This window comes from Castor canadensis, chromosome 8 (genome assembly GCF_047511655.1).
Source record: "Castor canadensis chromosome 8, mCasCan1.hap1v2, whole genome shotgun sequence".
Taxonomy (NCBI): Eukaryota; Metazoa; Chordata; class Mammalia; order Rodentia; family Castoridae; genus Castor; species Castor canadensis.
The window spans coordinates 149,673,630-149,690,443 of NC_133393.1; the positions used below are offsets into that span (position 1 = coordinate 149,673,630).

General features: G+C 53.6%; 1 protein-coding gene across 1 annotated transcript in view; it reads left to right on the plus strand.

The window, feature by feature from the left end:
* Cacna1i (calcium voltage-gated channel subunit alpha1 I) overlaps positions 1-16,814 on the plus strand; it is a 103,074-nt gene that overhangs the window by 23,724 nt on the left and 62,536 nt on the right. Inside the window, exons 3-4 of the mRNA XM_074084532.1 lie at positions 5,459-5,571; positions 6,951-7,084. Of these exons, the coding sequence (XP_073940633.1) occupies positions 5,459-5,571; positions 6,951-7,084 (247 nt within the window). The remainder of the gene's footprint in view (positions 1-5,458; positions 5,572-6,950; positions 7,085-16,814) is intronic.

A 16,814-nucleotide genomic window follows, 5' to 3' on the forward strand; every position in this document is an offset into this window, starting at 1 on the left:
CATAACTCTTTGTGACAGGGGCTGTCCTCTGCATTATAGGTGTTTAGTAGCATCTTGGTCTTTATGTCTGGCTCCCCTCAACTTGGGTCTGTTTAGCTTTTGTAGACACTACCAAACAGCTTTCCAGAGTGGCGTTGACTGTAAAGATTAGTTGAATGAATGAATAAATGAACGAATGAGTGAATGAGTATCTTTTTAAAGTCCCAGGCCTAGAATGTAGTTGGCATTTGAGCATGGTAACCACCGTGACTGCCGCTCCTGCAACACAATCATACCTCGCTGCCCATCCTGGAGCAGACACATACCCGGGCACCTGAGGGGAGGGAGCCAAGCTTCATCTCAGTACCCCAATGCACACACCTCGTATACAGCAGGTGCTCATAGATGCCTGTGGATCTAGTCTCAGAGAAGCACAGGACTGACTTGAGAATACAGGTGTGTAACCTCAGGCCTCTGAGGTACAGCCTGAGCTCCCCTTTCTTGGGCACAGTGGAGTCCAACTGGGAGACCAACCGGGAGGGAGCTGGGTAGAGGGGCAGTGCCCCCTCCCCTGCCCCGTGCAGGATTGCAGCCCAGGCCCCTTCCTCCACCTGGCTTATTTAGACAACTGAGCCCAACCCTGGGAAATGGATCAGATTTCAGATTTGACAAAAATAACAATAAACTTGGGCCGCCCCCGCCAAACCCAGCATTTCCACCCCCTCCCCACGCCTGTCAGCACCCTCCCCCCCAGAAACCATGCCTGTCAGCCAGGCAGGGGGAGGGAGCGGTCACCATGGAAACTGCAGGCCTCTGGCTGGCTCCTGGAGGGGCACTGCCCTGTGGGGTCTGCCCCGGGTGGGCCATTGTCCATCCACTCGCTCACTCCTCTGGCTGGAACCTGAGAGGTGTGACCGGGACCCCTGGCCTGAGGGCTTCCCCTGTCCCTTGCTTCTGTCCACATCTCAAGACTCCGGTTGGGTGTAGAGTGGGAGATGCATGTTCCCTTCCAGCTCGGCCTCCTACTGGCTGGGGTCCCCTCCACAACCTCTCCCTGCAGATAAGGTCTTGACCCTGCAAGGGCCCTTCCTGACCCTCCTGGATGCCACACAGGACTGGACACCAGCAGGGGCACAGCCAGATGGACTGGTGGCCACCCTCACTCTGCTTGCCTGGCTGTGGGCCACAAGGGAAAAGCACAGTCCCACTGAGCACTCACCAGTCCAGGGACCCAGGTCCCAGGTGCTGAGTGGGCATCAGCCCGTATGTGACCATTGGCTCTGGAGCCAGCAAGACTCGGCACAAATCCTGCCTTTCCACATACTGCCTGCCTGGTCCCCAGGGCCAGCTCTGGCTGCCTCAGTTTTTCTGTCTGCAACGTGGAGGTCACATAAAATCCACCAGTTTGGGAGCCTTGTAGAAGTCCCAGTCCTGAGTTGACTGACTCTTTGAGAGACCGTGAGAGGAGATGGCTGGCACCCGCAGTAAGATTTGTAATGACACCTTTTATCTTCTACTGAAGGGCACATAAGCCACTAGCAGAAAATACCAATAGGGATTTTCTGTCCTCTCCGGGGAGGGGGACAGCCCTGGCCCTGTTGGAAGACAGCTGGGTCTGCTGAACCCTCCTGGCCAGGCCTGGGCCTGAGGTATGCTGGGCTGTGTGGGCTCTGTGTGCCGGGGCCGCCTCGGTTCCTTGCCACCCGTGCCTGGCGTCAGGTTTAACTAAGATACGAGGTTCCTCAGCAGACGGGAGCTCAGGACCACTTCAGAAATGTTCGCTCTCATTTCTGTTATTACCGGGTGCCTGGCACACAGCAGGCGCTCCATGTATGCTCATCAGTTCCCTGCTTGGCTCTGAGCTGAGGACTTTGGGAAGTGGGGGGCAGGTCTGGGTCCCTGGGGAGGCTGGTGGTGGGGCCGAGGTGTGGGGTGGGAGGCGCTGGTTGTTCTCTTCCCTAGGCCGGTGTCTGGACCAGCTTCACCTGCCAAGGAAACCGCATTGATCGAATCACATCGATCTGTCCCCCCATCTGCGTCCTCAGAGGCGCTCCTGGCTGCCTGTCAGGGATCTCATCAGCATGAATGACTGTTGTGTGACTGTCTTGAGTGAGTGATGGCACATCCAGAGCCAGGACACGTGGGAAGCAAAGGGTGTGGGGTGGGTTTGTAAAGCTGTAGGTGGGTTGTGTCGTGACGTCATTTCAGCTGTGGGCTCCGTACGAGGCTTGGGCGGATCTCTGTCCCCGTTTCCCATATGTGCATTGTGTATGTGGGGTGCATCTGTCACTCTCCAAGGCTCTCATCGGGGCTGCTTTGTGACACAAGTCACCCAAACAGGAGTGAGGGTCTGGTGGTGATGTAAGTAGAGGGGATGGCCCCACTGTATGGTCTTAGGTGCCAGCTGGGGGGCTTTGTGTTTCACCGTGAGAGGCAATGGGGAGCCATTGAAGACTCTTGCACTTGTGGAGATAGCGTTCGAGTCCACGCATGCTTTTTTGCCTAGAAATCCCATACTGCGCTCTCAGGGCCTCTGCCCTCCCTCGTGTTGTCCCACAACCCTGAGGCTTGGTCTGCTATGCTCTGAGCTCCCTGGTCCATATGACTGATGCTGGGAGCAGAGCAGTAGGCACTGGACCAGGCCACCAAGCCACTCAGCCCGGAGGCCTTGGCTCCCTCTGACCACTGCTACCCCACACCGCATGGTCTGGTCGCACTTCAAGGGTTGCTGAAGCTTTTGATCCCCACCCCCGGCGGGGAGCACGTCAGGAGCTGTGGGCAGCCTTGCCAGCTCTGGCCTGACTTCTGAGCCTCGAGACTCTTGGAGTTGGTTCAGGCCTGCCATCTGGGATTCCCTGAGCGCCAGGGCCAGGGGACTAGGCCATCCATGCCTGAAGGCCTGAAGCTGAGCTGTCTAGGGATGAGAGCAGCTTCATCTGCCCTCTGGGGCTCTTGAGTGGACGAGGGCTTTGAGTCAGATCGTTTGGGATGCTGGTGACCTTGTATATCTTCCAGACCTGTTTCCTCCTTTATCCTCAGTGGACTGTGGTGACAGCTAAGGTCGCGTCCCTAGGGTGCCTGGCACACAGTAGTCATGGTGACTGCCAAGTTTATTACTGTGATATGTGCTGGACCAAGTGGCCAGGGGGGACCTCCAAAGAGAAGCCCCAACACCACTTTGGGATGGGCAATAGGTGCATCCTGGGAAAATTCAAATGAATGGGCTGTGAAGGCTGGGTAGGGGTTTGTCTACAGGGAAGGAAAAGCATGTACAAAGGTTATGCTTGGGGCCAGCAAGGGGTTCAGTGTGTGCCACGGCCAGTGAGAGATTCAGCAGTAGAGTTCATTGAGGTCAGAGTCTTGGAGGCCTCGGGTGTCAGGTGAGGGGGAAGATAGGGAGCCGCAGAGGACTCTTGAGCAGGAGAGAGGCAAAATTAGAGCTGTGTTTCAGACAGATGAATCTGGCAGGTACGAATGGGCTCGGGGGCAAGAAAAAGCAGGCTCTGGTGTAGTGTCTCAGCTCTGCCTCTTTTCAGCCAGTGACCTTGGGCAAATCCACCCCACTCTGTGTCTCAGTTTCCTTGTTTTGTAAAGTGGGCTTATCACAGAGTGTGAGATTCAGTAGGTGAAATACTCAGCAGTGTTGGGCACACACAGGCGCCTGGTCACTGAGGTCATCGTGTGGGGCACCTGAGGGGCAGAGGCCAGAGCAGAGCTCCAGAAGAGGCTGAAGCAGGCTGGTGTGAGACACTGTGACAAGGGAGGGGAGGCTGTGGACAGAGACCAGACACACGCACATCCCAGAGCGGAGCCCAGCGGGTCTGGTACGCATCTCAGCCCTGTGTGATGCAGGAGGGCCCCTGGTTTCCCTGGATGCATGCAGGGCCCTGGTGAGGAAGCAGTGGGGACCCCAGGCTCTGCCAAGTGCACCCGGGCAGGAGGGGCAGAGGAGGCGGCAGAGATGCGGCTGAAGGAGAGGGAGGCGAGTGGGGCAGAGCAAGGGGAATGGGGACGTTCACTGGTAATTAGGACGTTTGAACTTCAAGAAAGTTAATTACTGATGAAGCTGCTGCCGGAATGGTGCTCAGGCTAGAAGGAGGCCCTGGCAGTGACTGAAATTAATTACAGGCTGTGGCAGGAGAGTGGCAGCCGGGTGAGCGGAGGACAGAGAGGAGCAGGGCAGGGACTGGAGGGAGGCGACTGAGAAGGGGCATCCCAAGGTGAGCGAGGGCTGGGGTGGGAGGAGCTGTTGCCATGGAAACCAAGAGGGGCTCCCAGCAGGCAGGAGGGGCTCCCCCCACCCCTCCCTCAGTGCAGGTGGGGTCTGGCTGAGAGCTGGCTGGTGTGGCTCCGTGGAGCTGGTCAAGTGTGAGAGTTCTTCAGATGCACTCAAGAATCGCTGGGGGTCATGGTGGCTGGGGCCAGGGGGACATAAGTGTTCATGAAACAAACCTTTATTGAGCTCCTGCTGAATGCAAAAATCCCTGTGCCCTGGAATGTGGACAGAGACAATGAGTGTGTCAATGAGACATGCTGGTTGCTGTCTGTAAATTTCTGGGGGAAGGGACCCTGGGGTTGAAGAGGTAGTTGGGGGGGAGACTTAAAGGAGGTGACAGTGAAGTTTTTATTTTGCTGTTGAGAAAGACACTTTCTAACTTTGCCTGGGCTGGCTTCAAACTGGAGATCCTCCTACCTCTATCTCCTGAGTAGCTGGGATTACAGGTGTGCCCTCTCATATTCTGCTGACTACCTAGTTCTGGGGTTGGGTGGACAGATAGTGGTGGGACAGGACACAATTGACCACGTCCTGAGAGGAGCCATGAATAGGGGAGGGGCGTCTGTGAGGTGCTCCAACTGGCTTGGGTGCTGGAGGGGTCCCTTCATCCTGACCCTGCCTGAGGTTGGATTAGGACGATCTCTAGACTCCCTGGCTGCAGGAGACTTCCAGCCTGGGCAGACCTGGGGAGGCTTGAGCCCCCCATGGGGTGGGGTTGGCCTAGGAGCAGCAGCCACAGTGGCTGTGATCTCCAGTCCCACTGGTTAGTGTTGGGTGAGGAGGATTGGTGCCATCCAGTCTCCGCCACTGCAGAGGACAGACCAGGCCTTGGCAGAGAGGGAGGGGTGTGGTCAGGGAGAAGGTAGTCAGAGGCAGGAGGCGGTGGCAGTCAGATGGCAGAGGCTGGGGTCCCTATCTGCCACTTTTGGGGAACCACTTCCTTCCTGGGCCTGTGGGCTCAGGCTGGTGCATGGGGTCCTCAGGTGGTGGCTTAGTGGAGTTTGGTCCCTGGATGGTTTTGGCCCAGGTGGCCATGCCTGCTGCGACAGGGATGCCTTTGGCTACCTGGGCACTGACCATCCAGGGATGTGGCTGGGGGGACTGGAATGAGGCAAGTGTCTGTGTCTGGGGGGTTGGGCTGTCGCTTTCCAGGGCACACCCTGCGGTTGTGTCCCCCACTGTTTTGCCCTTGACTCTTGAGCACGTGGTTTGAATGCATCAGCATGCTGGTGATCTTGCTGAACTGCGTGACCCTCGGCATGTACCAGCCGTGTGATGACATGGACTGCCTGTCAGAGCGCTGCAAGATTCTGCAGGTGAGCCCGGCCCCAGCCCTGCTTCTCATCTTCCTCCTGCCCCCTCCCCTCCACCCCTCTCCCCATCTTGGAGCCTTGGCGATAGCACAACCCCCACCTTTTCCCATCTGGGTGCCCACCAGCCTCCTCCTGGTTCCCGATCCCAGGCTCCTCACTCCATCCCCCCATTGCTGTAAAGCACAGTGGCTGATGCTCCTCTGCCTAAAGCCTGACTTGGCTCCCCAGTGCTCCTGGAATAAGCACCAAGCCCCATAACTGCCTCAGTGCCCTTTAGGAGTGGTCTCCGGCAGCTCTCCCATTCTTACCTCCCAAGTTCCCAGGTGGGACCTGACCCTTGGCACCTGCATGGCGCCGTGCAGGGGGGTGCACACCCTTAGTGCAGGGTGCTGGGTTGTACCCATTTTGCAGCTGTGGAATTCAGTGCCTCTCTCTGGGAAAGCAGATCCCTGGGAGGAGCTGCTCTCTGCTTCCTGAGTCTCTCAGAACTCAGTAGTTCCCAGCCAGCCTGGGCCACAGAGTCTCCTGGGGCACGTGTTAAAATCCACAGCCCTGTCCCCATCCCAGACACAGGAGGTGAGAATCTCTGGGTGGCTCTGGGGTCTTTGTGGGCAGCAAGTTCCTCAGCCAGCCCCAGGTCTAGTCAGAACTGGCTGGGACTCACCCTTTCCCATTGCCTGCCTCCATCCAGGCACAAGTAGGAGTAGGCTGATGGAGTTGAATGCAGCCTCACTGATCCTGGAAAGAGGACTCCCACCATGTGCCAAGGCTTCAGCTCATGGCCACTCACCCGAGTGCTCGGTTAGGGACATACCTGGCGTCTCCTCTGTGAGCAGAGGAGGTAGTGTTGAGGCCTGCACCTGGCCAGGGTGCCATTAGGCTCATTTCAGGAGGGCTGTGGGGCCAAACCTGAGTTCATTCCTGATTGTGCCAAGCATCTGCTGTGTGATCTGGAACAAGTCACTTAATTTCTCTGACTCTCAGTTTCCTCATGTCTAAAATGGTGCCACCTGGGAGTCATCATTGTGAGAATTAGGAGAGAGAGTGCAGGTCCAGTGTCTCACCCAGTGCATGGCAATTGTTAGGGCAGTTTTGGGAGAGCACCTGACTCTGCCATCTGGGTTCCTTGTTACCCTGGGCTAAGGCTGTGTGACTGGAGCAAGTTCATTCCCCTCTCTGGGTGTTGGTCTCCTCGTCTGTGAGATGATTGCATTGGAAGCAGGGTCTCTGAGAGTCTCTTCCTGCCCCTGGGAGGGAGTTTCCTGGTCTTTCCCAGGTCCATGTGTCCACACCCATGTCCCCACCTCACACTGTGCCTCTGGCCCCCCGAATCCTGCTCTAGAATTCACATGGCCCCTTGCTTTCTTCCTCCTGCCTGGCAGTTGTTCGACGACTTCATTTTCATCTTCTTTGCCATGGAAATGGTGCTGAAGATGGTGGCCCTGGGCATTTTTGGCAAGAAGTGCTACCTTGGAGACACGTGGAACCGCCTGGACTTCTTCATCGTCATGGCAGGGTAGGTATCGGCCATCGACAGTGAGTGTGACCTGCAGTGTGTGTCGCCTGTTGTGTAGCCAGCCTGCAGTCTTCCTGGAGATGGTGACGATGCTGTGGGGGAATGGGGGCCTTCTGGGCCCTAGGGTGGGAGGAACGGGGTCCTTTGATAACTGGCCTGGATGGACAGATGTCCTTCCTGAAGTTCTGTGTCTTCCTGCCCTGCCAGCTGACACTGGGTCTGTTTTAAGCTGAATAACTCTATAGTTTTGGGAAATTGACAACCTGATTGAGCCTCCATTTTCTCATCTAGAAAATGGGAATGAAAAGTGTCCCTACGTCAGAAAGAGCACCACTCCATGTTAGCCACAGTTGTTATCTTGTCACCCTGATCACTCAACCAGTGGAGGCAGAAGGCAGACTCCACACCACCTTGCCCTCAGCGCTGGCCACTTCCAACAAGACAAAGGCAGCATGAGGCGAGAGGATCATGTAGTCCAGGAGTTCCAGACCAGCCTGGGCAATAGAGCGAGATCTCGCTCAAAAAAACAACAAAAAAACCCCACAAGCCACTATCGGAGCTGACCACATTACAACTTAGCCTGTTTGGTGCTTTCTGGACCCCGTCCTGCACAGGCTTCCTCTGTCCTGCTCCTTGGGATCCATCGAGCAACTGGGGGCGGTGGGCTCTAGGGAGTATGGGCACCCCCTGGACACTGGGCGAAGAGGACACAGGCTGTTCCTTCCCCGCTCATGTCCGGGACAGGCGTCCAACAGCTCCCCATGACTGTGTCTTCACACTCTGGACCAGGGCGCTGGGCAAAGCGCTGTGATTCACTAAGCGCAGTTAACACACTCGGGGGCTGAGGAGTTGACAGACAGAAGTTGAAGGATTGCCTAACGGTGCCCAGTCATGGATCAACACAGCCGAGGTGAGGCGGGGAGAAGGCTGCAGGCCGTGAGTGTGAGTCTGTGTGTGTCACATGTGCACGAGTGTGTACCTGTGTGTGCACTGCCACTGAGAAGGCGCAGCCATTTGCCTCCCTGCTGAGCTGGGGAGTCGGGGTTTGAACCTAAGTAGAAACAGGCAGGTTTTGATGGTTTCTTGGGGACCGTGTCACCCCCTTTGCCAGGTGCCTTCTTCCCATTTTGGATTGACTGGAGAAAACCTTTAAGTAGTTTTTCAAAGAAAAGGGATGAGAAAGTATCATTTCTTAGTCTTGCCTGTCCAAATATGTCCCTTTGATCTCAGAGTGGAAGGAAATTTGTGTCTGCTCTGTTCTAGAATCATGATTTTTTTTTTTTCAGTACTAAGGATTGAACTCGGGGCCTTGCTCTTGCTAGTAGGAGCTAGCCATGCTGCCAGCCCTTTTGTTCACATTTTTGTTTTTGTTATTTTTGTTTTGGTCTGGCTAATTCTCCCCAGGGCTGGCCTTGAACTTGAGATCCTCTTGCCTCTGCCTCCCGAGTAGCTGGGATTGCAGGTGTGCACCAACACATTGAGCCTGACTGCCTTGTGCTGTGCGCGGGACACAGTGGGGCTGTAGGGCACACAGGAGCATCCTGGTCTCCTTTCTTGAAGACAGTGGGCTTTTTCCTGACTAGAAGCTTGCTGGGTTTTCTCTTCAGCACGTCTTTCCTCTCTGATTTCACCTGTCATGGGGTGAATTCCTGGCTGTGGGTCTGAAAGTGGGCCCTGGCCTTCTGACAGGCCTCTCTCCCCTTCACTGCCCCTGCCGGGGCCATCCATGTCCTTGTCTCTTCATCCCCTGTTCTCAGAGTTCATTTTTCAACCCGGCTCGTGCCCGTTCTTGTTTTATGGATTCCATATTCACCCAGATCTCCTTATGGACGCCAACTAGGCTTCTTCAAAGCCCCTTCCTGATTCTGGAAGTAACCCGTGTCAAAGTGTAATTTCCCAACATTAGGAAAATGGCCCTCCCACAAACCTAAGTGCTCACGTGTATGGCTGATTATTCTGCTCATTAAGGAGGGCGGCCAGCGGAATTTGGAAGCCGGCAGCAGAGAAAGCTTGTGGGAGGAGGGCGAGGTGAGAATGGGAGCCTCACCGACCTGCAGGTGAGAAAACCGCAGCCTTTGGTGACTGGCTCCTTAAAAATCTACAAGTTGACATGCGATTCCACAGGATCCAGATCTTTCATTAACGGGAAATGGGGACTCACACAAAGGTGAATTCCCCTAGACAATGAAATAACCCACGGAGCGGTCTCTAAAAGTATGCTGCGAAAGCCCAGCAGAAATCCTGCCCTCCCTGGGCCTTTTTCCGAGTTTTAGGATAACGTCTCTTGACGTTGGGGAAGCCTGGCTCTGCTGGCTCCACAGTGCACCACCCGCGAGCATCCCATGCTCACCGCTGGCCTGCGGCCTCTGCTCTGTTGCTTAGATCCCTCCTGTCTGCTCTTAGTTCTAAACAAAGGCAATGGAGCCCTAAGCTCCAGGGTGAGGAGCCTGTCTGCCCTCAACATTGCCATGAGGTCTCAGTTTGATCTTGTCTTTTGGTCCTTGTCATGGAGGTGGACAGTTGGGATCGGGTCTGCTAGGCACATCCTCCAGAGCTCAGTGAGGGCTGGGCATGAGGCTGGCATGCAATGGATGGGTTTGCATTCCCCCCACCCCTGCCCCCTTCTACTAGAGTTTAAACTCAGGACCTTATGCTTGCCAGACAGGTGCTCTACCACTTGAGCCACACACCTCCAGCCCTTTTGCTTTAGGTATTTTTCAGATAGGGTCTCGCTTTATGCCCTGGCTGGCCTGGACTACAATCCTCCTGTTTGTGCTTCCCTAGGGGCTGAGGTGACAGGTGTGCACCTTTGTGCCCAGGTTTTTATTGTTTGAGATGGGGTCTTGTGAACTTTTTGCCTGAGTTGGCCTTGAACCAGGATCCTCCCCATCTCTACCTCCCAAATAGCTGGGATTACAGGTGTGACCCACCGTGCCCAACTTTGCATTCTGATCTTATGAAGCAGGGGTCCTGTGCCTGCTCCTATCCTGGGACCTACAGATGATGTAGGTGCTCCTGGCAGGGAGGTCAGGCTCAATGGAGACTTTTTTGAGTTGGGAAGCATGCATGTGCCCCGCTCTATGCTGGAAGCTGGGGACTTAGTGAACCAGACCTCAGGGTTCTCCTGGTCCTTTGTGCCTAGGGACGGTATGGGTGGAGAGAGAAGGATGGGGGTCACAGCTCCGGGATCCAGAGCCCAACCCTGGGTCCTGGTTCCCACCAAGCCCAGAGCTGCTTCCCATCTCCCACAGTCCCACCAGGCTTGGTGCTATAAACGTTTCCAGAGCAGCAGCCTGACAGCCCAAGGATGGTTCCTCTATTCCCGCCTCGCCCCTTCCCCAAATTACTGACTCCTTTGAGCTACAGGGGAGAGGGGTTGTGGGGAGGTAGGGTGTGGGTTGGGTGATGCAGAACCACTGAGTTGGAAAGTGCCTTAGAGGTCACTGCCCTCATCTCCACATCCAGCGTGGCCATGAGGGCCACCTACCTGGGACCAGAGACCGGCCCCTACTTGCATGTAATCACTGTAGTGAATTTACCACCTTGCAAGGCCACCAATGTCAAGTTGGCACAGCCTAATGCACTAGAAAGTTCTTTCTTTCACTGAGTTAAAACTCATCTTCCTGGGGCTTCTGCTGGATGGTACCATTCATTCATTACATGAACATTTATTGAGCACCACCTACATGCCAGGCCTTGTGCAGGGCAGTGGGGACATAAAAACGAATCTTATGATGTCTTGGAGTTTAGAAAACAGACACAAAACAGATCATCACAGATAGGTTCTAAACTATGGTCTACTGTGTTGCCAAGAAGTGCAGAAGCCCACAGGTCATGGGATAGGGACCTGATTGTCACTGGAGGACTGGTGGAAGCTACTGAGGAAGACACACCTAAGGGCAGAGGGTGGGAAGTGGTCCCTGGCTGGGGAACAGGATCCCACACTCCCGAGGATGATGGCAGACGACAGTGGCTTTCAGGTAGAGGGGATGGACTGCCCCTACCCTGGTGAAGTGTGGGACTGTGGTGACCTGTGATGGTGTTCCCCCTCCAAACCAGTCTCTCCCACCCTAGGCCTAATAGGGGACGATTTAGAAAAACCCAAACAGCAAACTGCACTTATGACAGACACTTTCATCTCCTGGTGCCCTAAGCTGTCACTCACTGTCTACTTCCTGTGCTCACTCAGTCCCTGCTTTGAACTTGGTGGCTCTGACTCTGCTCCCTCATGACAAGGCTGTGGTCATCACGGCTGTTCAGATGTGGTGAACCACCTTACTGCCCTTGCACTCAAGCTGCACTCTTCGTCCATTAGGAGGTCTTGAAATATTCAATTCCATTTTCATTGAACTTGAGATATTCTTCGTCTGTCTACCTCCCTTGGTGCATTAGGCTGGTAATTCTACCTCCTCTTCCATGCCCAGACATGAAATGGCCACTGCCAGCTGTGGGGAGAGGCCTGGCACCTCTGGCACCCCTGTCAAAAGCTTCCCCAAGAATTTCGAAGTTGGTCTCTGGAAAAGCCAGGCCAGGGGTGGGGCTGTGGGGACCTGTCCAGAGTGAAGCGGCAGGACCCCCCTACAGTGGATGATGCTGGGAACAGGCGCTGCCTTACACCTGAAAGTTCTTGACAGCTTCCAGCCATGACAGTGTCCCTGGAGAGAGACTCAGGGTGGAAAATGGAGCAGCCTATCCAGGGACAAGTGTGTGAAGATCGTGGTAGAAGGGGAGGAAACTGCTTCTGAAGCACATTCACAGGCTTTCACTGGTCTCTACTGATCAGTGGGGCACCTGTTAAAATGCAGATTCCAGGGCCCCATCTTGGGATCAGAACACGGCAGGTATGGCAGGGCCGAGGAGTCTGTATTTAACAACACCTAGGCGGCCCGGATGCAGTGGCCATACTTGCAGAAGCCGACTCCTTTGACTCTCATGGCAGTGCCTTGTGGGGGAAGGCAGAGATCACAATCCTTAGTTCCAGAAGCCTCAAGAAGGGGAAGATGCACAGGGGGGATGGGGAGGCTCCATCCCTGCATCTGTGTCCAGGATCTGAATAATTCTTGTGACAAAAAGAAGCACTTTGTGAACAGATCAGTGGTGACTCTGTGGTCACTAACAACAGTAATAAAAACTGCAGTAGTATCAGTAACTCAGCTCCCTGGCCAGAGGGTGGGAAGGAGACCAGAGGTCAGGATTTATTGGACTCTAGAAGCATCTTCTGAGTGCGTACAGGAAACAGCTTCCCCACCCTCACTCTTACCTGCTCCTGGGAAACAGAGAGTCAATAAGAATTGTTCTTCAGCCCAGGCTTTGAACTTTCTAAAAAGATCAGGCAGGCACGTCCCCTGTGTGGTTACTAGCTGAGAGTTTCTTTTGTTCAGAGTGCCCATTGGTGGGATGTTAAAAAGCAAGGGAAATAAAATCTTGTAGACACTATCCCAGGGCTGTTTGTTGAGTGCTCACAGGGGCCCCCATCTTTAATTCTCAGATGAGTTCTGTGAGGGAGGGGCCATAGTCAGTGAGAACTTACTTCATGAGGCATGGTGACAGGGAGTGACTTGTCCAAGGGCACAGGCTGGTAAGGGGTAGGCTAGGAGTTGTTTGGCTCCAGCAGTTGGGATCAGGTCCTGGTTCTATGTAATTTGCTGGGTGTATTTGTCACTGATGCGTTTGGCTGCAAGTAACAGAAACCCAGCCAAAAGCAGCTCGAGCAAGTCCTGAGTGTTTGTCTGACACAGCACCAAGTTCTGAGTTTGGTGGTTACTGGCAAAATCTCTGCAGTGTGGGGGCTGACATCCTTGAGAATTTTCAGGCCTTTCTTTCATGGTCACAAGGTGGCGGCTGAAGCTGTGGGTGTCCTGTCTGAATTGAAGGCCGGAGGAAGGATGACGAGAGATGGGCCTATGCCAGCTGAGCCTGTCCACTTGGATCAGGAAAACATTTTCTTGCCCAGATTCCTCCCCTTCCCAGCACACTTGGCCAGAACTGGGTCTCATGGCCGGCCGTCCTTAGCTGTAGTGAGGTGAAAAAAGCAGAAAACATCATTGAACTTGGCTCAGTCAACCATGAGCTATTCTGTCAGATCAGGCCAGATCAGAGAAGAGAGAACACATGTTGGTTAGGTGGGCAACTTCCTCTCCTGAGGTCTCACTTTGTTTCTTCCTCCACTGTCCCCCAAGCTGCGGCCTCTGGTGGGTGCTTCTGGAGCTCTCCCCAGCTGGCTGGGAAGGGCCTGTGCTCTCTTGAAAAATCTACAGTCAAATACAACCATGCAAATATACAGTCAAATACTCCATAGAAGCCAGGGCATGCCAGCAGACCCAGCCATGGTCAGGGGGGTCAGAGGTCACCACTGGGGCTGTTTCCAGAAGCCTATCGAGCTGGCCTTCCTCCTGTGTGGCTCTGTGTGTATTATGGGGGGAGGGGTCCGGGAAGGACTCCAGGTGTGATAAGGCCCAGGGCACCCTTGTATTCTGATTCATCTTGGTCTGACTGCCCTCTCGGGAGGGCTGAGGCAGTCATCATCCTGCAGCCCCCCAGAGCCTGGCCCTGGACCAGGACTGTCGGGGAGGCTCCAGGTTTCCTATTTGTTGTGTGAAGTGCTGAGTGGGGGAGAGGGTATCCAGAGTCATTTTCCTTAAGATGAGCTGCATTGAGTGGGCGTGGACCAGGGAAGGTTCCAGTGGGAATCTTAGTGTGAATGTTTATTTCATTTACATATGGGGCAGAATTGGAGGGGGTGGTGGTCACTGTGCAGGCCTGTTTCCATGGAAACAGGATGGTAGCCAGCCATAGGGGATGGGAGCTCCTCAGGGTAGGGGCTGAGGAGCAGATTCTAGTCAGGCATGAGTCAGGCAGGATTCCCGGAGTCCCATGGGTGGGAATGCAAAGCCTGGTTGAGAGTCTACCTGCTCCTTTAATGCAAAGCCTAGGGGTCCCCAGGATCCTGCAAGATGTCGCAGATTATGCTCCCATCCCACAGCTGTGCTCTTTCTCCAGTGCTGGCCTCTGCCCCTAGAACTTTCTTCTTTATGTAGGGTGGTGACTGGCAGCTCCAGTCTCATAGCCTTCTCCCTGCAGTTAGAAAGACACCTTTCCTTTCCAGCCAGGTCCTGGTGCTCAAACTGAGCCTCTGCAACTTGAATTGGCTGCTGTGGAGACATGTGCTCATCCATGAGCCAATCACAGTGGGTCTGAGAGATGCAGAGCTCTGATTGGCCAGACCTAGGTCAAGGCCTGCACCCTGGCAAGTGTGAGGTCAGCCCTACCCATGCCACATGGCCTGAGAGACTGGAGGGTGGAATGGGGAAAATCTCATGCCCTGCTCCTCTTGGAGTATGGAAGGGCCCTTGGTCCCGTTGGAACCTGGCCTCTTAAGTGGTTTATTGACTGAGCTCTTTTACATCCATAGTGTTACGGATGTCTCCAGTCCATTTGTTCTGGTTATTTTGGAGGGGGGCGGGTCTTACAAACTGTTTTCCTAGGCTGGCCTTGAACCTTGATTCTGCAGATCTCAGCCTCCCAAGTAGCTGGGATTGTAGGTGTGAGCCACGGGTGCTTGGCTTTACTTTATATTTTTTTGTTAGCATCAATTAATTGTACAAAGGGGATTCATTGTGATATTTCCACACATGCACACAATATACTTTGATCAAATTCATCTGGTCTATATTACTTTCTTAGCCCCCCCACCCTTTTAAACAGTTTTTGGTGGGTTTCATTGTGTTATTTTCATACATATATATAAAAAATGTGCTTCTATCATATTCACCTTCTGTCACCTTCTCCTTTCCCCCTACCCCCTCTTACTTGTCCTCCCCAGTCACCTCCCCTTCCACAGTCATGTCATATTACTATTTTTTAGGTCTAGATTCCACATACGAGTGAAACATGCAATATTTGCCTTTCTGGGTTTGACTTATCTTGCTTAATGTGGTGATGTCTAGTTCCATCCATGTTCCTGCAAACGACATAATTTCATTCTTCTTTATGGCTGAATTATACTCCATTATGTGTATGTACCACATTTTCTTTATCCAGTCATTGGTTGTTGGACACCTAGGCTGGTTCCATAGCGTGGGTGTTGTAAATAGTGCTGTTATAAACAGGGGTATGCAGGTGTCTTTATTATATGTTGACTTACACACCTTCGCATATATGCGTGAGCGGTTTTTCAGGGTCATAAGGTAAGTCTATTTCTAGTTTCTTGAGTACCAACCTACTGATTTCATAGTGGCTGGACTAATTTACATTCCCAGGGTCTGTTTTTGCAGCCCATCCTTTGACTTTGTGGCTGACTGAGCATTCTTCTTTGAAATCCCCCCTGGAACTCTGACCTTGGCCTGACTGGGTCCAGTCAGTTTCTTTGTCAGTCATATGGGCTTAATAACCCATATGAAACCTGCTGGGCTTCTGGGATAGGTGTGAGGAAATCTGGATGTCTTGGTCCATTCATTCTACATTAACAAAATGCCACAAACGGACTGGGAGTTGGGTGATGTATCTCTCACAGTTCTGGAGTCTGTAAGTTCAAGGTCAAGTGCAGGTGGGTTTGGTGCTAGGTGAGGGCCCACTGCCTCATAGATGCATCTCCTTGCTGAGTCTTCTTAGGAAGAAGGGCCCAAAGCTCCCTTAGGCCCATTTTATAAAGTGCTAATCTCAATCCTGAGGGCTGCAACTCCTAATGTCATTCCCTTGGGTATTAGGATTTTGACCTATGAGTGTTTGAGGGGAGAGGGAACACAAATGTTCAGACTACAGCAGTAGATGGAGTGACCCATAAACTGTTGAGGTGCCAGCCGCCAAGGGTTAGTGTTCTTGCTCCGGGGTTCCCTCTGTCATTTGATTCCCTCTCTGTCCACGGAACACCTACTATATGCTGGGTGCCAAGGCAGCACCACAGGCCAGTGGTCGAGTTATCAACCAACCAAGCTTGAATCATCAGTGATCGCCTCCTGACAGATGATCTGCGATTCCCAGCCTCTCAGTTTCCTTTCCATTAGCTATGTCTTCAGTTACATTTTAAGAAAGCCCCTGTGGACCCCTTGCAAAGATTGAGAAAACACCCTATTTTTATCAGCAACAAAAACCATGCCCTGGGCGGGGTGTTTCCTGGAAAGATGTCGGGTCTCAGACATTTTGTGTTGTTTTTGTCAGCTCCAAGTTTTTTTTTTTTTCCCTTCTGATCTTGTCCCTCAAATCATTTGTTTGACAAACTCACATAGGAAGGCTGCCTGGGCTCAGCCCTGAAGATCCTGCTGAGACTCTGTGGTAGCCCTGAAGGACAGGGCATGCAGAGAGTATGCCTCAGAGCCCAGGCGTCCTGACAGAGGCCTCATGGGATGTGTGGCAGAAGAGCTCAGCTCTGCCCTGGAGAGAGGGAGAGGATGGGAAGGTCAGGAAGTTGTGCTCCAGGTAGAAGGATGGGCTAATGCAAAGGTGTGTGGTCTGAGATGGCCTGGTATACTCTGGGAGCCGGAGATGTTCCCTGTCCCTGGATCCTGGGACAACTGGTTGGCAGTTCTCAGAACGAGGTCAGAGGGCTTCCAGAGCTGGCTGTCTGGACTTTCTTAGTCCTTCCCCTCTGGACTTCTCTTGCAGGCAGTGGGACCCTGGAAGGACTTAAGCAGGCATCATGTGTCTGGTGGGCAAGTGTGAACTGAGGCAGTGGATGCCTCAGAGAGTTCACACGCATTTGGCTCTTTCTTGGGCTGGGCCCTGTTGGAAGTAC